The sequence below is a fragment of the Apteryx mantelli genome, chromosome 1, assembly GCF_036417845.1.
Source record: "Apteryx mantelli isolate bAptMan1 chromosome 1, bAptMan1.hap1, whole genome shotgun sequence".
NCBI classification, from domain to species: domain Eukaryota; kingdom Metazoa; phylum Chordata; class Aves; order Apterygiformes; family Apterygidae; genus Apteryx; species Apteryx mantelli.
In genome coordinates, this window is record NC_089978.1 from 205,834,166 (window position 1) to 205,859,679 (window position 25,514).

The 25,514-nt window shown below is 44.3% G+C and overlaps 1 protein-coding gene across 1 annotated transcript in view; it reads right to left on the reverse strand.

Moving 5' to 3' along the window:
- The window catches only part of LOC106487728 (sucrase-isomaltase, intestinal-like), a 65,484-nt gene that overhangs the window by 38,026 nt on the left and 1,944 nt on the right, over positions 1-25,514 (reverse strand). Inside the window, exons 2-7 of the mRNA XM_013946523.2 lie at positions 23,945-24,179; positions 22,758-22,860; positions 22,507-22,652; positions 11,419-11,587; positions 10,617-10,713; positions 9,701-9,813 (exon numbers count right to left, since the gene is read on the reverse strand). Of these exons, the coding sequence (XP_013801977.1) occupies positions 9,701-9,813; positions 10,617-10,713; positions 11,419-11,587; positions 22,507-22,652; positions 22,758-22,860; positions 23,945-24,179 (863 nt within the window). The remainder of the gene's footprint in view (positions 1-9,700; positions 9,814-10,616; positions 10,714-11,418; positions 11,588-22,506; positions 22,653-22,757; positions 22,861-23,944; positions 24,180-25,514) is intronic.

Below are 25,514 nucleotides of genomic sequence, written 5' to 3' on the forward strand. Positions count from 1 at the left end.
GGCTGTGGGTCCTCAGAGAGAAGGATCTGCCCTCTGCTCTCCACCTGACTGCAGGAGTCGTTCACAGCCCAGCTGAGAGGGCCTGGCCTTGCTTTCTTGACTGGACTGTGGTTATATAAGTATACAGAAGTCTGAAATGCTTTGGAAAGTCCACCTTGTGCAGAGTTGTCTGCTCTACCAAACTGTCCTTGGGGCTCCACTGGGGTGTCCTGGGGAGCACTGAATCAGAAGCAATAGCTCAAGCCTCATCTTCAAGATTCCTTATGTCCTGGAAGTGAGGTGTCTGGCAGAGCACGGCAAGCCTCAAGGCAAGAGATCTGCTTCTCTATCATCATCACAACAGTACTCTCCAAACTAAGAATAAATTAGTCGGAGGAAGCAGCAGAACTTGTGAAAGCCAGGCCGAGTCTCTGAGATGAACTCCATGAACCCCACCACTTTGTGCACCAAAAACAGATACATATTTTGCCCTTGCTTTCTCTACCGTAAACAGAGAATGACCTATACAAAAAAGGTTAAAAAAACAGAGAAAAACAAAAGAACTCCCTAATGAAATAAAACGTTTTGTGTACAGACTTTTCCCCTTGCATAAGAGGAAGAGGAGGGAAACAGCTGATAAATATTAATCCTGCTGCTTAATGCAGAGCCTGGTGCCCTGGCAGGACATCTGTGTGGCTCAGAGTTCAGTGTCGCTGCGAGATGCAGGAAGCTGCCTGCAACCAAACGAGCTGCAGAAATGGAAAACCCCAATGCCATCCCAGTCGTGAGATGCAAGGCTGATCAGCCTGGGCAGAGTTAGATGCAAATGTAGCTCTGCTGTCACTGGGACCGCAGCTGGCACTGCTAGGCAGCATTGCTCCGGGGCTTGGGGACACCCCAGGTCATGCAGTGCTGACGGCACCTCGACTCAGGGCTGTATTGGCATGTCTCCGAGCACAGGGCCGGCGAGCCCAGAACTGGCATATTGAGAAGGCAAGATGGTTCAAGAGATGGAGGGGGGCTACTGCTGCCCCTCACTCTGTTGACTGCCCAGTTGAACACTGATGGGTTTGGATGTGAAGCTGCAGTCGCTGGTACATCGGCCAAAGTCCTTCCTGAACAGTACGGTCTTTCCCTGCCATTGTGGCTTGCTGAGGTTCAGCTGCTCTGTTACATACCTGTTCTCTTTCGCCTGCACACCACAACGTTGCCCTCCAGCAAGGCAATATATTGTGTCAGCACTGCTTGAGGAATTTTGTATTGGAGCTGAACGAATTTAAGAAAATCTACCTTGCAAACAAGATATTAACTTTTAAAGCAATCAGTTCCCCAGGTTCACCAAGCTGGCGCATCTATGGTGAGCTTAATTGAAATCAACAGAACATTTGAAGAGGAAGGATGAAAACAGGGCAGCTGGGAAAACAAGTGTTCTTTTTTCTAATTATGCTGTGGACTCTCTCTAATGGATCCCCCTGAAGCTTCCTGATAAAGTAACTGACATATGGTACCTACTTGCAGATGGATTAGCAGAGGCAGAGATGTAATTTTGCAAACCTGAAGCTCATGTTAGATTTGATACATATTTAGGATCCAGTTAATTCATATAGATTGCATTCTGCATACAAATGATTTTAAAATGTTGTACACAGAGAAAGGCTGCTTGACAAAATTGACTGCCACAGAATCAGAAAAGGTAAATGAGGTATGGCAAAGAAGTGAGGGAGGAAAACATCAGAAATGTAGAAGCAGCAAACATATAGGGTAACTAAACTGAGAAAAAATGGAAGGATACAGTGGTGCAGAAGTAGAAAAAAACAGATCCTATTTTCTGTACCACAATTCCTCCTGCACTTGGTTCTTAAATAACTTTTAGTGTTGTTTAATAGATTCACTGTTACTTTTTCCATTTTTACACAACCTGGCATTATGTAGTTTTCTCACTTCTTTCAGAAGCACCTGAGAACAGATGTATCTAGGAAGTATCCTAGATGTGTTTGCAGTAAAAACAAAGAGAATTAATGAAAACATGTATGTCCAACAGCTAAAATCTGCGCCCAGGAAACAGGTGATCTGTGTTCTCTTCCTCTGTATTGGGTTACTGGGCAAATAACATTAATATTACTAGCATCTCAATGCAAGGATATCAACTAAGTTATAAATGCTAAATAGTAAACCAGGATCCCATTCTGTTAGTACTATGACTGAAGAAGTTAATATGACAGAGAAAGCTGAACAGTTACATCCTGCATAATATAGGGGCCACAGAGGGAGACGGTCTTTTCCGTGCTTACAAAGGAGCAGAAACCTCCAAAAAATCTGCCTTTGGCAGGAAGAGGTGTGAATAAGGGGTGGCACAAAGCCCATGCCTGCTTTCTGCCTCAGCACCAGCTTGCCTACAGGTTTGTGGAGATGCCCTGGGATGTCTATGTGGTCTTTTACAGGCAGGCAGGAGCTGCCTCTGCCTGTGCTCTGTGCCAGGTAGACACAGTTGGCTCTGGCCATTCAGCCACCATCAGCATGGTACCAAGCCCAAGTCATTGACATGCAAAGCCAGTTCACAGCCGGGCAGCTCAGGGCCAAGGGGGATGAGCTGTGTCCACATCTGCTCCCCGGGCTGCCCAGCTAGCCTCTCTCCTGTGCACCTAAAATATTCTCCTTCCTGTGGAAGTCCGAAATCTCATAAATGTCACCGCAGTGGCTCTCTTCCATGTGAGGCCCTAGGCATAAGTCTCTGCGAAGGAAGAGGTTGTTGTGCCTTTCTGAGCCCTTCCTCTGGCTCCTCTCCCTCACGGCCCTCCCACCACACTGCTCCAGCAACGCAGTTGCATGGGCTCACCACAGAAGATCACTCTGCAATTCTTAAACTCTAACTAGCCACATAAAATGATTCTTGTTACTTGATATTTGCCTAAACTTCTTTTTTTTAGGAAGAGGTGTAGAAGGGTACTATAAAAACCCACATGGGTTAATGCTCTGGATTTAGATAAAAGTAGTGCGTTTGGATAGTCACACAATAGCTATACTACACAGGTGCTCCTATGGCCCAGATACCTGTATCCATCTCATCACAGATGTCCTTGTTGGCTGAGATAGGTAAGTCATCAACGTATTATCAAACTGTGTGAGCCTAGTCAGGCAGGGGATAACCTGAATTCAAAGTATATGCAGTGAAGCTGAACTATGTTCTAGGAGAGCAAGAAGAAAGGCCCTACAACTGCTGAACCATTAAGAAGATGCTTGCAACCCTAAGAGATGAAAATTTTTGAGGAATTTCAATGGCAACGTCTTCAAATCTTGTTCTTTGCTGAACAAACATCAGCTGCTTAGTCTTTCTTGGGGGACCCATGAATTCAACTCTGAGACTATCACTGAAGCATCTGAGATAAATTATAGGTACTTGCAGGTTTCAAATAGGAGGTTGGACCCCCTGAGGCCACTTCTAATCAGAATTATCCTATGGTTCTATAAGGAAGAAGTAAACCAGCAATTTGCTCTCAAAACAGAAGTAGGAGACACACCATACGCTCTATTAAAGTTTGTTATCAGATAATTTGCAATAAAATAACAGATTCATGCACTTCACTCTACCCAACAGCTGATAAATTTTGATATTTGCTTCATTTGTTAAACTATAACTTTCCTGAGAGCCTCATTATAGAGCTCATATTATATTGCTATGACTATTATTCTGTCCTGAATTGCCAGCAGTGGATTTGGCAATGATAATCTGAATACTGGGTCTGGTTGTGGAGTCTCAGCTGGGCTCAGCTCAACAGTTGAGCTCCTTTGCCTATGACTGGTTTTTCTCATCCTCTTGCAAACTGAGGTGTTTGTCTTAAGAAAAAAAAAAGAGAGAGAGAAAGACAGATTTGTGTTATATAACTGTTCTGTGAACCACACACTGGACCTCTTCTGTAGTAGGAGAAAAGTGCGATTATTATCAAGTGTAAATATAGCTGCGAGAGGACCATCTTTCAATTCGCAGTGCTCTTCTCAGCAGGGCTCAATAACCGGGAGGGAGCAGAAGAAACAGGAGGGAGATTCCTCCTTCCTGTTGCCCCATGTCCAACACGCTGGGTCACCACTCCCGGAACCCTGACCGGTAGGCTGGTGTATGAAAAAGCACTTTTTTCAGCTGCCATGTGGCATTTTGGCCTAGCAGGTGCCCCCAGGACCTCGCAGTGGCTCCACTGCCCCTGGAGGCCAGGCCAAGCTGTAGTGAGGCACAAGAGAGTCCTCATGGCACGACAGAAAATACAACCGAAAAAGAGAGTCTTTTCTGCCTCCACCACCTTCCCACGTATCTTGTGCATAAAAGCCAAATCATTACCCTAGAGACTAATAATACGGTAATTGTAACATTTGCGATCTGGGAATTTCAGGATGTTTACCGCAGAAGTTATTATTTCACTGTGAAATTGCTACTGTGAGGTCTTTAAGTTTCCCTAGAGAGCCAAATGCGAACTCAGAGAATACAGAGCAGGGCGGATTTTTTTTGTCCTGGCATGCGACACATCTAGTTAGGAGACACCCACCGGCTCTCCTTTACGCTGTTTTCTGCACACCAGCCTCCGTTCCCGGGGAGGCAGGGGTGGAAAGTGAGCTGCCAGCACTCATCAGCTGGGAGCGAGAACGCGCTCGTTTTATTTTCAGCCGCTGGCCACCTGCTAAGCCACAGAAATGCTGCCTTCAAACACCAGAAAAAGACTTTGAAAAGAAACAGGGATGACTCTAATCTCCATTGCACTGCTGCAGAAACTCCCCTGAAATGGGCACTTTCATCACAGAGATCACAGCGAGGGCTGAATTGTAGAGAGGTGCTGTTTTCCTCTATTTTATTAATTTTTTTGTTTGGTTGCCAAACTGTGAGTTCGAAAACCAGTTCACAGGTTGGTCTGTGGTGCCAGGGCCCGACGTGGCTGATGGACAGGTAGGATTGGCGTGCAGAAGGGCCAGGAGCTGGGGACCTCCAAGCAATGGAGCAGTCGTTCCCACTCGGGGCAAGTGGGAAACCCTCCGCTGGGCAAGGCAGCGGGGGCTCAGCAGCCTCCCTCCTCCTCTCTGGGAGATGCCACCCTAACCTCTGCTTGGAAAAGCGAAACCGAGCAGAGCCTAATACAGGCTGCTCCAGCTCCTCAGGGTTTGCACACAGGAATGGTGCAATGACATCCCCCTTCTCAGCTTTGCTCCACACAGCTTGCCGCTGTTTTCTTTATAGCCAGCACTCGGTCTGAGATAACAGTTTTCTGTGCAGGGGCCCCATTAATACATTTTCTGGCATTTGATGACCAGGAAGAACATTTTACCTGCCTTTTTTTTTTTTCCAAGCAATTCTTATTCCTCGCTGAAAAAGAATTGCTTGCACATTCCCAAACAAGCTATTCAGATCTGTACCCTGCGTTCCTGGGAAAACACTGGGCAATTGGAAAGCAAGTTGTTATGCTCAGTGAGACACTAGTAAATACGTTTTTTTTTCGCATCTATGCTCTCAAATGCAATTACATGGGTTTTCATTAGTAAAAAACAGGCTGACTGCTCCAAAATCAGCAGGCAATTCCACTGCAAATAAAGGCTTGAAGCCTTTGAAGTTCATGCAACATCTTGAAAGTCCAGCAGAGGTAAAGTTCCCAAATATTCCCATCTGTGCTCTGCCTCATTTGTTTTCTTCATCCGCAGTGTCAAAACACACTTACAGTCATGTAGTGAAGACTGTAAAACTATCACTTTCCAATCACTGCATCCCTTTAATACATTCCTGCTCTCACAACTTAAGTGCTTTAGAAAAGGCTGGAGAGCTGCCTTAAACACCAGCACTCAGACGCTACACGCAGATAAACCATTCGCAGATGCCTGAGCATATGCCAGGCTGCCCTTGCACCTCCGGGCTGCATCTGCAGCCAAGAACAGCTGGAAGGTTGACTTGCTTTGGTGTTTAGCCAAGAGCTGTCATGAGATGGCAAACGGCTGCTGTGCCAACTGCGTGCCACTGAGCCATGCAGGGGACTTCCCTGCTCCCTAGTCCTCTCATCTCCCCCCTGCCTTGGGGAGCTGCAGCACGGATGGGCACAGCCGGGAGGGTGGACCCTGAGTGCAGGCAGAGCCAGGGCTGCCGCCCGTCTGCCTTCCCGCTGCCGGTGTGATTCATCAGGAGCAGCATGGCAGCTCGCTCCCAGCGCTCCCAGCATGCGCACGCACTCCGCTGCCGAGTGGCCCTGGCAGCGCCGGCTCTGGGCTGTGCTGCCTCGATGGCTAGGAGAAAGGATGGCCAACTAGACAAGGTGCGCAGATGCAGAAGTGATGTAGCCAGCCTCATCTGGCATGCTGAGATGGGTTTCCTTCCATCCCAGGTTTCATCAGGCCTCCTCAGAGGCAGCAGCTGAGGCTACTAAAAAAGTGATTCATGGTCCCTACGCCTGGTCCTTCGCACGTGTCAACTAAGTGTCTCATGCACACACAATGCCTGCGAGGCCCTGTATGTCCCTACTGGGTTTAAAGGCCAAGGGAGTCAGGATGTGAGCTGGAGAGCTTTCTTAAACATAGCGCAGCATCTGACCCAGGACAGCTGCAGAGAGGTGCCAGCAGAGGAGATGGTCACAGGCAGGTTTATAGGAACACGAAGAAGGGAGAGCCTGCACACTGATGACTGCGGCTGGAGGCCCAGACACTCAACAGCAGCAAGAACTGGCTTAAACAAAACCAGGGAACCCAGCAGACCCAACAGCAATAGGGTGACGCACAAGCTGTCCCCACAAGTAGGCAGCATATCTGGCCCGCTCCAGCACCGCTCCTCACAGGCATGCCTTCACAGTACAAAGTGCTGAGAGCGCAGCATTTTACACTTGGGAGGCCACCGCTGCCACGGGAAGACCAGGCATCACAGCAGGAAGCAGGTCACAGCACGCCAGGCTGCCAGCCCCAGTAACAGGACCACCACAAGCAGCACGGCACCTTCTTTGGGGAAAAATCCTCTCCTCTCCCATGCCTCTGCCACCAATATTAGCACTTCAGTGACGCTATGTCCAGTGCATCTCTTGCTATATCAGCCCCTCCAAACACATTTTAAACCTTTGGCCCTTTTCATCCAAGACCTCAGACACATGAAGCGCCCACAAGTTTTGTGAAAATCAGTGGCAGAGCAGAGAAGAGAGATCCAAACTACCCTACTACCCCTCACCTCATCCACTGGGAGAAACAGCATGCCACTGGCCAAACAGCGCATCCTTAGCTCTGCTACACCGTGTCAGCCGCGGGTCCAGCAAGCGCAGCAGGCGCAGGACGGAGGCAGCAGTATGGGAGGGGACACAAGTCATTACAAGACAAACCCACAGAAAACTGATCTGTACTTCTGCTCTGCATGGGACACCTCCTGTTCGCCTCTCTCTTTACCTATATAAATACATATATATGCATAAATTTTTGCATGGGCTGCCTATAGCATAAACATGGATTTATAAAAGGCAGAAAAGGGGACTTCCAGCAAATTTTCATGCCTTCGCATTAAAGAATTTGAAAATATTTCAGAGGCACCAGAGCACCCGATCACCTGCTTCAGGTTTCTGGAGCTGGGCCGTGCCTGCCCTAACTTGCTGCTCCCCCGAAAACCTGCGACGGGTGCTGAGGTCATACCTGGGCGCTACACTTTGCAGGGGAAGTAGACTGCAGAGGGAAACAGCAGGACCAGACAGTCTTTATGGGGTTATACCTGTTCCTGGTACAAAGTGCAAAATAGCTGATGCTAAAGGGACTTTTCTTGTTCACAGAGAGCCTCTTTCTGCACCCAGCGCTTTTCTTTTCAGCTCCCTGTGCCGTGTGGGTGCGCAGGGCCCTACTGTTTGGGCATGGGCAGACAGCTCTGAGAATGGGGGAGAACAACAGAGGAAAAAAAAGAGAAATAGGGTAGAAAGAAACAAAAAGAAAGAGAATGAGACCCGGGCCACTAGCCAGATACAGCACCATGGAGCACAAAAGGGAGCTGCCAAAAGGGGTGTTGGAAACCTGTGTTGCAGAAGATTATTGTCTCTTGTGAGATACAGTGGTACTCACACATTTAAAATAATCCTCAGTGTTCCCCTTCATTCCAGTCCTTCAAGCACCTTTCATGATGCCAAGAAACAACCTTGCTTTCTCAGGAAGTCCTGAGGAAACAGGGCAAGCCCTGCACCTGGCTGTCTCCCCACCAAAGTCAGGTTTCTCCTCTTCACTCTCAACAAGAAGGCCCTGCTAGCCCCAAACTACCTGAACTGGAGAAGTCTGGATCAGCTGAAGACAACCATGAGGCCTCTTTTTATATATGCAAATTAAGCCAAAATCTACTGCCCATTTAGATTATTAAAGGAAAAAATAGCTCCTTTAATCATGTTAACAGAGCAGACTAATCTCTTCCTCATTGTTTCCTGCACTCGCAAACTCTCTGACTCACGCAAATCAAGGAGACAAAAAGGGGAGAAGTGTCAGAAACACGGTCTGGCTCCCTCAGCCAAATGCATAGTGTGCTCCTGGAGAAACCGCAGCCTTCCCACGAACCGGGGAACTCACAGGTGGCACAAAAGGGTCTGCACTCAAAGCACTAACTGTAATGAGGATAAACTACTGCAACAGCACTTGTGATTTGGGAAATGTTAGTGTTATTGTTCTGTGAAAGAAAAATACTCTTAGCACAAGGGACAGCAGGGGAAAGGGAAAGAAACACGTAACTAAAATTTAACCAGACCCCAGCAGTCCTGAAGAAAGCAGAAAGAAAATTATAGTACCAACCATATGAGATTTTTGATTTTTGTGTTGTAGATGGTGCTCATATGCTGTGATAATGGGCCCTGTAATAAGAATCCAAGTATACAGATAAAGATACTTCCCTTATGGAAAAATCCCAGAGGAGTTGAAAGAGAAAAGGTACCCCTGCTGTGGTAATGCACAGTGCAGGCCAGACACCGACAGGAAGTTTTCTTGTCTATGGCTCTTGATATGTTTTTTGATCTATTCCTAGTAGTCTTTTGCCTACTAACATTTCTAGATCCCCCCCCCTTTTTTTTTTTTTACAAAATACTGCTCAGTTCGAATTACAGAGTGGCTGTGTATAACAATATGATTATGCCAATGAAAGGAAGGGTTGGAAAGCATCTCAGAATGTCCACTAGATCAACCACTGGTTTGTAGGTAAATGCAGATTATTCCTGGCAGACATCTGTCTAACTTGTTCCGGAAAATTTCTGACAGTGGACGTTCCACAGCCTCCTGGAATAGTCTGTTCCCGTGCTTAATTCCTCCTACAGTAAGAAAGGATTTTCCTAGCACTGAATTTTAATCTTCTTCGTACTAACCCAGTGCTCTATTCCAGTAGGTACAAAGACCAAGTAGCCACCATTCTCTTCACAATAGTGGTTTTGCTATCCCCTTGTTAAAATGATTTAAGTATCTGGACAGCATTGAACATTTGGGAGAGGACTTCAGAAAAAAAAGGCATTTCAGCCTTTTTATGTCCTTTGTTCTTTTCTTTTTTCCCCTTAAGTAATGGTCTATGCTTTCCTTAGTCTTCCTCTTACTGCTAATGTATGCACAGGATTTTTCCACTGTTTGTCCCCACCTGCCTTACCATGTAAGCTACAGCTTTGTGTAAACGCAGCAGGACAAAGCTTTGGTTGAACTACCAGATAACATTACCAGATCCTAATGGGAGTTCGTTACAAGGTACTACTCCGTATGCTATATGCACTTCTCCACTAACCTCAGTGTATTGCTGAATTACGTTTTCAGGAGTTGGTCCAAGGAACACATAGAAGTCAAGGACGCCTCCAATAGTGCGGAAAGTTAACGATGGATTTGGACTCAGAGAAACATCTGAAAGGGAAAACGAGGTTCTCAGTACACATTATCTCTGTGCCAGGCCTGTGCAGCTTGGGCTCTTCACCACGCAGCAGCTCAGTCAACGGAAGGGGTGCTCCTGCAAGGCAGCGCCTGGCTCCTCCTGGGCATGGTCAGGAGGACAAACAGGGTCTGCAAGTAGGCTAGCAGTTGCCCAGTGTTTTTGTAACCTGTGCTTTCAGATTTGCACTGTGCAGGAATAAATCCACAGAATCGCACATAGAGCATATTGCAAAGATTCATTTGTCTCACTTTCATTTAAATAAAAAGGAACCACAACCTTGTGCTTAGGGTTCCTCTATGCTATTTTAATCTTCTTATGGGAAGTCATTGCCTGCCAGGGGAAACTGATTTTGTAGACTGAGTGAAGATTCCCCTTTTCTCAAATTACACCACTAGCTTAATACGGTAAGGTGACCATGGCAACGTGCAAAACTATTCTCCACAGACAGAATATAGGATTAACCTAAATTGATTTGTTTCAGTTATGCTGATCCCAGAGGAAATTTCTTCCATCTTCTCCTCTCCCTGGTATGTGCATCTATTTTCAAAAAATTAATAATATATTTTCATTGAAAGTACCTTACCTTGTTTAACAGTCACTCTAATGAGATCTCTTTGAAAACTTTATAGCAATTCCTGGAAACTCAGTTATGCAACAGTCAGTCATATTTGTACCACATTGAAAAAGCAATTGGTAAAATAGTTATTTATATTTACTGATTTAGCATCTTTGTATATGTATGTAGTCCATATAGGGAACCCACATATCTTCTTACCTTGTGCATTGGAATTCAGAAGGAGAACGCCATGGGCATTGGAGTCAGTCTCTACGCACATATAGAAAGGGTGAACTCCATAAAGATTGGCAAATGGCTGAAACATAAACAATACATTAGGTATGGTTATGTTTTGCCATTTCTCACAGTTTTTGTCAGCTGGGTACACATGCAAATACAAGGAAATAAATTCATTTATAGTTAAATAGACTTGTTTTGAAAGGCTGGGGGTTTTTTTTCACCTAAACCAGTGTGAAGTTAAATTGATAGAACAAAAGAATTATTTTTTTCTGCCTCATCACAGTGCTTCTTACTGGTGTCTCTTATTTAAACCTTCCATATTCTGCCAAACCACCCAAAGTTACATGGGTAAGAAATGCTTTGCTAGTTAAAATAGAATCATCAAACTGACTCCACTTTAGTCAAATATTTAATCCAAGAACGAGTCCTGTTGAAGTCCAGCTTGTTTGGATGAACAGAGATTGACCTGAGCATGGAATTAAGTGCTTTTCTGAACCCGAATCTTGACGCACACAGTATTTTTTTGCTGACAACTAACTGCATTATAAGAAGGTTTCTGATGAAAAGTTTCAAAGTCACCTCAGAATGACTCACGATTTTGCCATTTAATTAAAACATATGACACCTACAAAACGTGACACAGCACATTTTTCAGTCTTTGCTGTCAATCACATCAGCAGTATTATCATATAGAGAGAGATGTTCCCTTGGCAAAGCTGTAGTTTGCCACTTCCTTTTTATGATATAAGTTTAAGACAAAATGTGGCATTAACTCAGTTACCGTTGGTGACTGATCCCTGCTAAACATGCCATAGGTAGCGAAGTTCATGCTGTGTTTGAAGGACAGGTGCTCATGTTCACCAAACCCATACACTGAGGTGGATGGCACTGTAGTTGTAATCTGTAGATACTGGTTGGAAAAAATCAGATCAGACAGGGATGCATCCCACCTGTGACAAATAGAGAGAGAGAGATGATTATTTTGTTTATGTTTAGTATTCATCGTTTTAAGCTCATATCTGTATATTTAGACTTTTTCTGGTATATGGGATGGCAACAACATAAAAACATGCAATATGAAGAGGAATTCTGTGCATGCATCTAAGGTACTTAACCTAACGCTCATTAAATTCATCTTGCAATGGCAGCAGACATCTCATCTACTTACACAATCAAATGCATCAGTATATTTTTAAAAAGAACAACTAAAATAAGAGAAGACACTATCTATAATCCTATTACCAAAATAAGTGGTCGCTTGTGCTATTTCTATGACAACCAACGGGGCAGGCTGAAGATTGTTATTACGCAGTGGGATTCAGAATGCTTAATGAGAACAACAGACACTTAGTTGTTATCAGTTTTTACATTTAACGCTTTGCTGGATCAGGACCCAAATACTCTTGTTACACCTGACTTTATGCAGGCGCTTAGCACAGCAGAGTGACATCTTCCTCCAGATTCTGCTTGAATGAGATGTTTTTATTGTGATTCTCTCTTGCTTCTCTTGCCAGCTGAATGCCTTTATTTCTATTGAATCATCTGTGGACACAGGCTCACATTTTAATTAGGTGTTACATCCTGTTTCCTCTCTCTAGTGCTATAATGAGCTGCAAGCTAGATGGGGAAGAACATAGTCAAGCTGTGGAGAAGCGTTTCGTTAATGGCACTACGTATGCCATGAGTACCGCATTTATATAGCACCCTCTCGAGCCTTGTTTAACCATGAATTTGTTACAGCTAATTAAAATAAATGAGCCAAAGCCATAGAGCGTGGAAGAGGCTTAACTCTCCTTTTAATGGTGTTTTGTCAATGATTTTGACAAAATTAAATGGTTGATCAAATTGACCAGTAAATCAGAGAAGTGGAAGCTGGGCTGTATCAGTGGTGGAGCAGCACTACACCTGCAAGGGGGAGCGCTCCTCGGGAGCTCTGGTTCCCACCAGTGCCGTCGAACAAGCTGCGCACCCTCCTGCCAGGGACGAGTCCTCGCTACTAGGAGTGGCGGTGGACTGGAAGGACACCACCGGTCCTGTACGGAGCTGAAGCTGCCCACATGCTCTGCTCTCCCCCGAGGGGAAGCTCAGAAGGACATCCAGAGGTGAGTCCAAGGCACCCTGTGCCTCCCTATACAAAATTCAGGCACAATCCATCCCTAAAGTATCCTGGACAAGTACGGGAGCCAAGCACACGTAAAGGGTCTATGCATTTTGAAAAAGTCTATTATTTGGCCTTTTTCACAAGCAGGGAAAATAAGAATTTGCATTTAACTGTTGAATCGGTTGTTTGCCAGCAGTGACTTTCCTTCCCTTCCATCATCTCCTCCACCTACACACGGTACTGGGTAAGGTTATTTTCTTACAGGAAGGTTAATGTGCACAGCATATCCCTGAGATCCAGATCCAGCCCTTGGCAAGCAGAGGCCTTTCTGTGTGAGGCTGCTGCTGCTAAGGAGGGGGACAGACGTGCTCTCGGGCTATATTCCCGGCACAAGGAGCACTGTCACACAGCCTGGCTCTGTGCCGAGTGAGGCACGGTCACTGCTCTGAGCAGACCACAGGGTAATGTAAAAAGCAAAGGATGCCGGAGGGGAAATGCTTTGGGAAGAGCTTAAATAGCTGTCCTAACTCATTGAGCACTCTCCATGATGCCTGCCCAGAGGACATGAGGCTGTATACGTCCTGGTACCCGCATTTCAGCACTGACATTTCCCATCGTGAGAGCAATTAGTGTTACCATGGTATTACAAGTGCTCCTGCTATTTGGCCAGTCCACTCCCTACCCAGGGTGGCAAAAACTGCAACCCCGGTAACACAGCCTCTGCCCCTCCAGGTCTTTAAACAGTACAGAAATACTGTTTTATACCTCCGGCATTCCCCCGTATCACTGTCACGCACTGAACTTCTGCATCGGGTCACCAAAACGGTGCCCAGGGCTGCCGTTCCCAACAGCACAGCGCTCCTCACCGTGCTGCAAAGCCACCACTTTCCATCATTAGGGTCTTCCTGGTGGTTGGAATGGCCACATGCTAAATACAGTGTTAGCTACAACATAAAACTATCACAAAGCAGGCAATGACACTTTTTTTTTTTTGTAGCCACCATTTTATCCCTCTGAAAGAAAGCATAGGCAAGTTTTCCCCTAACACCTTTCCATTTGCCTCCTCTCGCAAGTGGCTGCATTGTGGTAAGCTATTATGTTACTTCAGAACATCACAATATTTGTTTGGGTTATGCTGGGGAAGAGCAATCATTTAAATGAAAAACAAATGTCATTCCTCAAACACTTGGAGACAGTAAAAAAAAGGTTTTATTTCTCCCACCTCCCCTCCTGCTGGTTCAAAGCTGATAGAAGTAACAAAACAGGAGGCAACATAAAATGATACTCTATGCACAGGCTTTTGCATGACTCTCCTCCAAGAGTCTTACAAATCATAACAGTGTCGTGATGACAATAGAAGGAATGTAAAAATGTGGAATACATCTGAGAGGTTGTCCACTGTTAAAAATTAAGCCCCTACCAGAAGTTACACGTGGAAAAGTCTGTGAATAACAGAACGCTTTGTTTTGCACCAGAATAGTTGCACTCTAGTCATTTTTGAAAATACTAACCCTTTAATGCCTCTGTGGTAGCTATATCCCTGCCTATAGAAAAATAAACTCTACTCCTGATATTCCTATCTGGGCTATTGACTGCTAATATTCAACTGCTGCTTGTCCTGTAAGTCTGATTGATTGATAAAATATAGTGCTTTCTTCCAAACACTGCACATTATACCTAAGAGTAAACCTCTCTATTTTTAACCTCTCATCAGGAAAAAAGAATGACTCAGGAGTGAAAAGGACTGCATAAAAACTGACATTTCTGGCCAGTACATGAACTGAGAACAATTCAACATCCAGCAAGCATCCCTCAGGCCACCGGGACCCAATGTAAGTACAGTGAACCGGTGAAGTAGTTTTTAAAGAAGATGGGTAAGCAGATAGATAAAATATCTAGTTCATGTTGAAGGAGCAATTTATGACTAACATTTTCATGGTGCTGGAGAAGGATGAGTAAAAGGCAGTATAAAACAGTTTGCAGAAGTGCAATCACCTATCCTTTGTAAGACAAACCGAACGTGATAGTTTACCTGGTTGAAGAACTTCGCTCTGTTTAAGTTTATTGGAGACCAGTAACTCTGCTGCTTGTACGACGGTGCAGAGCACTAACTCTTGCCTGCCGTGAGTGAACAGCTGTTGGCACACGCTAAGAGGGCTCACAAAACCTCCAGAATTAGGAGACTTGGGACGAGTATACAATACATCATTTTAGGACATGCATAATGCATTATTTAGACATTCAAAATCATTTTAGGTTGAGCCACTTTTATTTTTTGTAATGAACCCAAGAGAAATGAGCTCATTACTTTAAGATATGAGCATGTCTCTCTTGCTTGCTCGCACTGAGAAAACGTTCCCTCTAATGTTGGCTTTACTTGGTCTCCAGCTCCTTTGGAAGCCACAGCCCTGCGGAGGGGCGCACGCTGTATGTGATCTCTGCCCTCTTCACTTCGGTGTGCAAATGCAGGTGGAAACCTCACGCGTATGTCAGAAAAGCAGGTCTAAGCCTCCCAGCAGAGCTCTGCCTGATTGCATTCGTTCCCAGAGAGCACGGGCTAGCTCTGCATGTGCAGGCTGCATATAAAGCAGTAAAGCACCTTTCTGACTGAGGAGTATGTGTCCTATTTTTAGAAGATCCTCAAATATACGTGGACCTCTAACTCACCCTACTTGAGTTTGGGGGGATTATCAGCCTTAGGAGCCCAGGTCTCTGTGATTTTCCATAGCGCTCAGATTTCTGAAAAATGTTTTCATTCTCTCACAGCCGCTGCATACCTTATTAGCTACAATCCTTGGAGCAACTGCAGGCACCACTGGCCTGCAAAAGGTGTGCCAAGAAGAATTTTTTATATATTTATCTTATTCTTAAGGTGATCTAACAAGTAGGAGAAGAGAATTAGCACCCTCCAAAAGATTTTCCACAAACATGACATTGTAAAAAATTATTTGTAGGAAATATTTACAGCTATTGACATATTTCTGCTTTACTTCTACTGCATTCATCATCATGGTGTCAGGGCACCTCCTATAAACTGCTAGATATATAATGCTTCATTTTTGTTCTGAAAAACACTTGGATAAGGAATAGACCTGAAATACTTCTTGCCTATGTAACATAAATCTTAATGATTAGAAGACCAAAATAATGTCTCTTACAAACTAGAAGCAAACTCAAGCTACCCATGCTGCACACAGTTTGCTCCTGTTGCTTTCAGCAAAATTGCAGTTTAAGACAATGGCATTATAAATCATTCTAATAGCCTTGCCTATGTAAAAACGTCTTCATGGTAAGTGGTGTCTGTGCTTACTACCACAATCAATAAAAAAGGCAGCTGAACTCTGCAGAGGCCTTTCTGGAAATTAGGGAAGATCTTGATTAGATTTTTGTTGTTTGTTACATGTCTTCCCAACTGCAAGAGCAAGCAAGGTATTCCAAACTTTAAACAGAGAGAATGGAGCATTTATTTGGCTTGGGAAAAATGTTCTGCCTTCCATTATTCATATGCTATCATGAAGTAAAAGTCACTTGGAGAACGGATATTAAAGAGGAAAATCAAATCAATAGTCCATCCTTCTGTAGCCTGTCTCCAGCAATGGCCCATGCCAGATATTGTAGAGGGTGGCATAAGATGTTACTTGGAGACAGTTTTTCAATAACCTGCTTATGGAGGAAGTTTCTGGCTGTTTTCAGAGAATTAGTTTATGTTGTGAGACATGGAGACAAAAATAATTATTATTTTTTGTACAGATTATCTTTTATTATGCATGAATGTGTATCCTGCTGAACTTCCCGTGTCAGTACTGCCCTGGGGCCATGAGTCCCACAGAGTCATTACACACTGCAGAATTAGTATGTCTGTGTTATTTATCTCTGCTTTAAAGCAAACAGTTCCAGGCCTTTTACTCTCTGTTCTTGAAGAAGTCTATACTTTCTTTAAGCCTTCATACACATACTTTATACTACTTCTCCGAGTGTTTGCCGTTGTTAGTGGTAGGAGCAGAAAGGAAAATAGTATAATATTCAGCCAGAGACCATGTCACTAAATGATGCAGAGGCATTTCAGCCTGCTCAGTTTTGTGCCCTCACCTGTCTTATTGCAGCCCAACTTTCTATCCTGTTTTGATTAGTACAGAGTCCCGGCCAGTGGCAGGCCGCTTCCCCAGAAGAGCTGCAAGATCAGCTAGGGTAGTGTGGGCAATGATTTATTAAACTAAAGCTGACTGCAAATTTCTTGACAAAACATTTTGCCACAGATCATGCCAGTTTGTCAAAACAGGTATTTCTGTGGAATTGTAGGAATGGGGAAAGGTTCCCTGCAGCCTCAACTACCCCAAACAGCCTGTAGTTCAGGAATTTTACCTGCAGGGTGTAAGGCCGTGGCCCAGTCCCTGTTTCTCATGGTTCAGATCAAAGACCTGGAGCCTTAAATCAGCTGCAGATTTTGGTTATGTCTCAGGCAAAATGAAAAACACCAGGCATTTTTACAGAGTTCTGCCTTCCCCTACCTCTAATCCGACCTACTCCCTGCAAAGGGGAGGACTTGCCTGGGCCACAGATGAGATAACAGGAATGCAGAAAAGGGGAAGGAAAATGGGCAGGAGCAAGCAAGATCAGATGGGGAAGAAAAATGAAAGCGGTGGATGAGAACAAGTGAGGTAAGAGGGAGAGTGTGGAAGAAAGCTAAGATGCATTACGGGGCAGGAGACGTGGAGGCAGGCCAAGAGCCGCCCACCGGCATTTCCAAGGTCTCAGGGCACCCAGTGGTGCCTGGATCATTTCCCTGCATGACCCCATCTAATCTTGACCCCATGCAGGCAAAGCAGTAGCTGTTGCCTGATTACCTTGGAGCAAGCTGAAAATGTAGTGGGACTTTGCTTTTTATTCTTGATCCTGACTCCACATGAGGTTTGCAATCAGCTGTTAATGGCTCTTCCCTTACATAATTCATTCCTCTCCCTGGTTATTGTGATTACACATAGCTCTGAATTTATCCTGCCTTCCTCAAGCCAATACTTAGGTAGTCCTGCTATCACAAAGGCTCCTTGCGTGCAACGAGTGGGAGAAATGCCTATAAATCACATTCAGGAGTATCTGCAGTCTCTAGATTTCCACTTCCCCTCCCCTGCAATATTTTCAGTGATGTGGTATTAAATCATTCCTCACAAGGAGGCTTTGTGTACACAAGTGGCAGAGCTGGGATGGATTTTTATATCAAATGGATGGAACATGATCTTGCTGTGATCTTCATATGTTCTGTTATCTCATTTCTAAAAAGTTTAAAGCACAAACACATTTATTAAACCTAGGATAGAGGCTGCACTATGGAAAGGATGAATGAGAAATAAAAATGTGGATGTTCAAAGCAACTATTGCAGTGAACTACCCAAAATCATATGTTTCTGCTTAAAATGGACTGTTCCCCATGCGGATTGTATCAGTCGTATCACAGTACCCCAGCAAGGAGAGACAACACTCTGGGGATTATGAGGAATTTTAGTTTGGTTTTTTTTTAGTGGGTCATCCAACACTGCGAAGCTGCTGGTGAGAGATAAAGTGCGTCATGGAAAACAGATTTCTGAGCGTTTGGGATTGCTTTACAATGGGAGAGCCTTCCTCAGAGATGCCAAAAAGGTCCAGCAGTGAGTAGGGATCTGTTTTTGTATAGACACTATTTATTATCCATTCAAACATGGGGAGTGCAATTGCAGCAACGGCCAGATAGCCTTCATTTGTCCACATCAACTATTTTTGATCAATATTTGTGTGCATATGAAGATTAATGATTGAATGATTGACTCAGCTGCTCACTGAGATAGCAGGCCACAGCCGTATGCATCTTAAAATAGGCGAGAGAAATCCCTACGGCTGTTAAATGCTTGACTGTTTCTCAGGGACACTTCCCTTGCAACCTCCTCTGACATGTCACATTGAGCGTGGAGGCAGCAGACTGTGCAACTCAGTGCTTGGCCCCAGATGTGCTGGGGTCCCTGGAGGAGCAATTCCCAGCTCAGGAGGGGTTCAGAGGAGAAACGAGGGGTTTAGTGCCTTTGCTGCTGAGTCTATCTGGGAGAAGGCAAAGGGCAAAGATGAAGACATCCATCAATACAGAGTCTTCCCTGGGTGCCCTTCGTTCTCCTCATACTGATTCACGACACCTCATGGAGGGGAAAGAAAAGGGGAATACCACAGACTCTTTCCTTACCTCCCTAGAAAACCGAATGAAAGAGGGTGCTTCCTACATGCCTAACAGGAAATGGCCAGGCCAATCGGGATATAAATGTTGTGTGCAGCCTTTGAGATGTTACACCTCACTCACTTGGGAAGGGTGCTGGGAAGGGGTGAGCTCCCAGCTGTGCTGCTCGGGATGATGCTCAGGAAAGCAGTGTCACTCGCACAGAAACACAACATCATGCATGTCAGCCTCGGCTGGTAGGGAGGTATCTTCATTCATCCCCACCACCCCTGGGTGGTGGGGATCAGCTCAGGCTTCCAGGGAGGGGAGACAACCACAGAGCAAGGCTGGAAAAGCACCACGTTCAGAGACATCTCTGAAACAACCGCTAGCATCAGCCTCAGAGGCAGTGCAGGACGACTGCTTTGTCCTCGGTCACATCCCCCTAGCGCTGGTGCAGCTGCCCCTGCACCCGCTGTTGGCTGGGGTTTTCCTAGGCAAATCTTGGCCCATGGCTGGGCTGGGCCACAGTGGTTGCTGCTGCTGCAGCACAGTGGCAAAAGGGGGAAGACATGCTGACCTGACTGCCCTGCTGGTAGGCTTTAAACAGTTTGCATACTCCTGTCTTGTCTACACCAGGGACAAAATTCCCAGCGGATCCACAGAGGTTTCTGTTGCTGGCTTGTGGCATCCAGCGAGCCTATGCTTGGATGCAGACCTCATGTGTGGCTGAACCTGCTTCTGGGCAGGTTTAAACAGTGCAAAAGTCTGCTTAATGTCACACACGTCACCAGTACTCCCCTGGATCTAGCCAACTGGTGCAATCATTGCTGGGAATACTTCTGAAACACCATTTACTTTAGCTTCGTCCTCTCTAGTCAAGCAAATGCCACCGCCCATGGCTTTCATGTCAGAAAGTATAACCTACTTTCCTACTTTTAAAGAAGTTTTCCATATGCACAATTCTTATGATTACTAGGGAAGTTGCAAATCCCTATAAATTAGGATATGCAGATACTTCTGAGCATCCACATTCAATTACTCTGATGGGCTGGACGAACAAACGAATGAAAGGAGCATTTTTGCTCCTCTCACAGGGAATTTCACTCCAAATGTGATTCGGTTGTGAGAGGAATTCCTCCCTGCTGGGATGTGATCCTTCAATCTATAAGTACCAGCTGTGCCATTTGACATGAAACAAAATTTCCCAGGAACATATAATTCTCCTTTCTATATGCAAAATCCCATGTCTCTCTGCTGATGAGAATCTTTTAGCAGCAGCACTGCCAATGTTTGCAGGATAAAAACTCATAAACTGGGTGTAATATTCACCTGTAATTTCCTTTTTTTAAAGATGATTGGATTTCAAAAGAACTCCATTAACTGTCTTGACACAATGCTCACTTTTTCAGTGGCGATGTTTAATAGCAGTGCATTGCTGCTGAAATCTGGGCGACTGATATTAACCAAGACTGCCCTCTACCTTCCTTTCCTTGCAGCACTCTCCTCTCCCAAAGCCAACACTGCCACCGAGCACAAAGTTTTGGAAAGCGACCTGCAAGTGCCCTGCTGCAGAGACGGGCGGAGAGGATGAGACCTGCTCGGCCCCAGGGCGGGCGGGTGGGTAAATGCGCTCTCCTGGAAATCCCGCAACAGGGACTGGCTCGCCCTCCTCTGACTCTCACCAGTGTTGAGCTTTTGGCAACTCAGCAAATCAAACCCTGTTTGCTTCATGCTGGGCCCCTCCCATTAGCTGGGACACCCCAAATTAGAGGACACCTTGAATAACCGAGACCAAACTCTTGGGCTTTGGGTAAAGGTGAGGAGCAGTGAAAGGGAACGTGCTATGAGCTACCTGGTAGTTATTTTCCATTGTGCATTCACCTTCTCCATCACAGCTCCAATTAATGAGCCCTTACAAAAATCTCTTATTACAAAGAAGAAAAAAATTGGGCCTTTAACTTAAGTCCACTGTTTCCACAAAGCTGTTAAGTCTAAAGAGGAATTAAACTATTTTTGTTATCTGAGTAATGCATAATACATTCATTTACAAGGGCCTGTAAAAAGAAAACTTTACAGAATTGGCCGTGACATCTATAAAAAGAGATGCTGCAAGATTGTAATTTAAAAGAATGGACAGCTAATTAAGAACCCAGTGTGGTGGTTCCATCTGCAGACTCAGACCACTTTAGAGGCCGTATTCTCTTACATGAATCACTCATGTTATGCCATCTTTACATTTCTTGCAAAGATAACATTTATATTTTGAGTCTGTATAACAAAGAGCTTTTGGGGAAAAAAAATCTCACCTGCTTTTTCACTTTTTGATTTAGGGTTACGTTTTCTAATGCATAAAAATACCCCAATAACCTGGGCATGTGCTTTGCAGAGGCTACGGCTGCCTTAGCAGTGCAGGGCAAGGATGGAAGAGGTGGTGCCAGGGGCCCAGCACCCACACTACACCCATTTCGGGAGGAGCCCGTCCGCAGACAGAGGACACTGTGTGGGCTCCTGGAGCACCCCTGCCAGCTCTGTTTCGTGGGGAAGGAGTCCAAGTCATGTTCCTCCAGACCACTGCAATGTGAGCCAAAGCACAACGACTGGGTATAATCAGGAGATCTGAAATGGGCTGCTGATACGAATTAAAATGCTGATACAGACACAACCATAGACTCCCCTGAGCAGCGGTATACTTATTTGGTTTTCTCTCCCAAGGTCCTGCTGCGGCTGTACCCGTATTTATATGTTCTATCCATCTCCTTCACCTGCTTGAGGGATGCGATAATGCAGAGCGGTCTACAACACCCTAATTTATCTCTGCAGCCAGTTGTAGGCTGCTACTAACGCTGATCCGGAGCATCACCAAATGAAAATGACAAGAACACACCTTGATTAGGACGGATAGAGTTACTCTTTCCAAACAAATCTTTTGCTCAATAGAGTTACAGAGAAGAGATGTGTTGGCTGGAGGCAAGAAAATAAGAAATTGTAAAACCTGCTGACATTTGCTGCTGTGGGGGGCTTTCACTGACCTTAAAAATACAGTACAAGTTGATAAAACAACTAGTACTTTTGCAGTGTGACAAATTAGACCCCAAAATGCCATTCACTGTCTTCACCCCATTGAAACCTGTGGAAGCTAGACGACTAAGACCTTTGTGGATGTAAGCTTTAGTTTCCTAGACCAACATTTGGGAGAGTGACAAGAGATTTGGTGATCAATTTCTGACATACTAAAACATTACAAATTTCAGAAAATTGCAGTTCAGTGCTTTCTGCAAGTTCAGTCTACTAACGCCTCAAGTTGTGCTCTTAGAAACTGTACCCTCAAAAGTTATTTATCTTATTGAACAATCTTTCCTGCATGCATATATGTATTCACCCATTACGTAGGCATATATTTATATTAACAAAGAGTGTTTTCTAGGGATAAGGCATAAATCTGTATATATGACACATCCAATTTATGGTTGAGAGAAAAAATGTTCTTTTTCTCCCGTGTTCCACAGACCCAAGCAAGAGCGTATGAGAAATAGTGCTTCTCTCTTCATTCTTACTTTCTGCAAAAAAAGGTTAATAAATTTTGTACTCACAGTACTGTGCCAGTGCTTTTCCTCTTGATTCTGAAGTGAGAGGTATCATCGGCAACCTCAATGTCATAGCTGGTGTCGTCAGCAGCAACAGAAGGGGATTCAACCTTGAGTGGAACTTCAAATCGCTGGCGGTTAGGATCATAAATCTAAACCAAAGCAAGGAGGGATCCAGATGAGTTGGTTATTTTGTTAGCTTATGGTATTTAGTTTAAATGACTTCCTTTTTTTTTTTTTTTCCCCCAGCTACTCACTTTAAACCTGAGTCTGTCTCTTGTCTGGAACTCCACATCTATGACAACAGGAGAAATGTCATTTCCAAACAGCGACAATGCCTGGAGTTTGTTCAGCGTTAACCTGTGACAGAAACACCTTTTAATGCCAACCACCACAGCTCCCAACATATAAACACTGTAAAATGGGGGGGGGGGGGAAGCAGGGCAAAAACTCTATTATTCTGCGTCAATTCTTTAAAAAATCATTAATTTGTCAAGAGAAGTAATCTCTGAACATAATCTTTCTTTTGCTAAAGTCAGTCTCAGTTCGACTTGCTGCGATTGCACCAGACTGGTCTTTTTAGCAAAAGTTTCTACAGAAGTTCTTTTATAGATGTGTGTGTTTGTTTATTTTTTACAGGTTGTCCAGACGGATTTTGGAGTCTCCATCCTTGGAGATATTCAAAATATGTCTGGACATGGTCCTGGGCAACCTGCTCTAGGTGACCCTGCTTGAGCAGAGGTTTGGACTAGACAATCTCCAAAGGTCCTTTCCAACCTCAGCTATTCAGTGATTTGGTGAGAAGGCCTGTACATCACAGCCAGGGAGTGCAGGAGGAGTAATACTTGTACAACCATACATTCATCCTCAAATCAAACCCCAAACATGTGGTGCTTTGGGTATTCCAGCCAAATTATTAATGGTTTTCACTATCTTTTGTCTATTGATTCTTCACCAATAGAGATCAGAGCACTCAACAAAGTAGAGAGTAGTATGTTGTAGCATTTATTTTGTCCTGGTTTAAATCCAAAAATTAGATGTCTGAATCTAAGAGAGTCAGCTTAGGCTCTCCTTATAGTTAAGGGATAAAATAGGTACTTCCAAGGTAGAAGTCTCCAAGCCTATTGAAGACACAGCTCTTAGGATGAGATGAATCACCTTGTACAAGCGCCTGTTTGCTTCACTGTTAACGTGGTGTGACTAGCTCAAATGTAGTCACTAACTGTCCTAAGGAGAGACTGGTGAAACACACTCTTTATCCTCACCTTCACAAGCTGGGCACAGGATGGTGAAATAATGTGTGGAGAGTCTCCAACAAACTACTGTTAGGCCAAGAACGGGAACCCAGGTTGGCACCGACCCAAGCTAAGGGACCCTGCGGTGCCCCGTCCCTGCCACCACGCAATTAAAGATTACAGAGTTACAGCACGCGTGGCAAGTTTACCTCCAGCCTTTAGCTGTCTTTTCTGCATTCCCATTTAGAGAATAGCCGTAGGGACTGTCTTCTGGGAAGAAGCACCAGGGGGCATTTGGCATGTTGGTGGAACACCAAATGCAGCCCCTTGCTTCGCATTTCTCCTGGGAAGCCCCGGGCTGTGGGTGGCAGTCGATGCGGCTCTTAACTGGAACATCCCGGGAACATTGTGGGTCTTCATCGGAGCAAAAGCTCTGTCCTAGGACTGAACCAGGAAAAAAAAAAACAGTCAAAGTACAGTGCAAACTTGTATGAGGTGAGTAAAAAGCAATGCAGACTTCTTTGGTTATTCTTTTGGGGTTTTCCCATTTTGGAGCTGAAATACGTGATTCTTTTGTCTGAGATGACCTCATAGCATCTTACCTACTCATGACTGCAACAAGAGTAACTAGTTTCTTCTGCACACCAACACACTGAGAGGTCTGCACAGTTCTGTGCCAGAGCTTCTGGTATTCAGCTGAAGCATGGCTAACTTGAAATACTCACGGAAAGTTAAGTAATGAAATAATGAAACTGCTACTGAGGTATGACAACAGCTCTTCAGTCTAGTTGAACAGGAGGTGTACTTCAGTAAGGACTAAAAGTATTATAGATATTAAAATATTACATTTTTGGTATGCTATTCTGTCTCATGTTATAGACACAGAGATTATATATACATGTATATGTACACACATAAATATGTGAAATCAGCATGCACATGTACAATATATATATTTTACATATACATACAAATATAAAATACCGATTACATATGTTTGTATTATTGCTTCATTTATATATTATATAGAACATACACTTGTTATTAGTTTGTTAGTATTAGTATAGCTAGGGTTGTGATTAAAAAGAAAATACTGATAGTAAAAGAAAAGCACAAATTAGTCGTTCTCAGAGTCATCCTGACAAAAACCTCTTACGTGAGGTGCTAAATCTTTTCCTTTTTCTAGCTGCTGGTCTAGCCCTGCAATTCCGCTTTGAGGAATGAGTCTACTGAAATCAGGGGGACTGTACCACTAGCTCCCTGCTGTAATAACAAAACACTGTGTTATCAAATATTCTGAAAAGAGAGCAGGCGTACTGCAGACAGCATACTTATTTTGAAGTTAACTTATGTCATTTTAGTCATTATGACAGTATTCAGGGATTAAAACTACTTGAAAAATAATTACTCTTTTCTATAAAATGACTAATACCTCTGCTTTAAAAATTTTTGTGTGGACTATTGTGCATCTGAAAACTTAAAACATGACTGCTCATGCAGTCTGCATTTCTCCATACAAGTAAGTTTACACGTAAAGGTGCACAAGCAATAATCTATATAATGAAAAAATTATAGAATAAAATTGCAGATTCACTAGAAAATTACATCTTTCCATTAGGCCAGCATTTATTTCCAAATAAAGGATGGGAATGGAGAGAAGTGAGAGCTTAATACTGTCTACCTTTATATTTTTAGAAAAATGTAAATCAGTCTTCAACCCTGGACATTCCCGCTGGTGCAGTGAACCAGCGCTGGAGCACCTGGGGGGGAAAGGCTCAT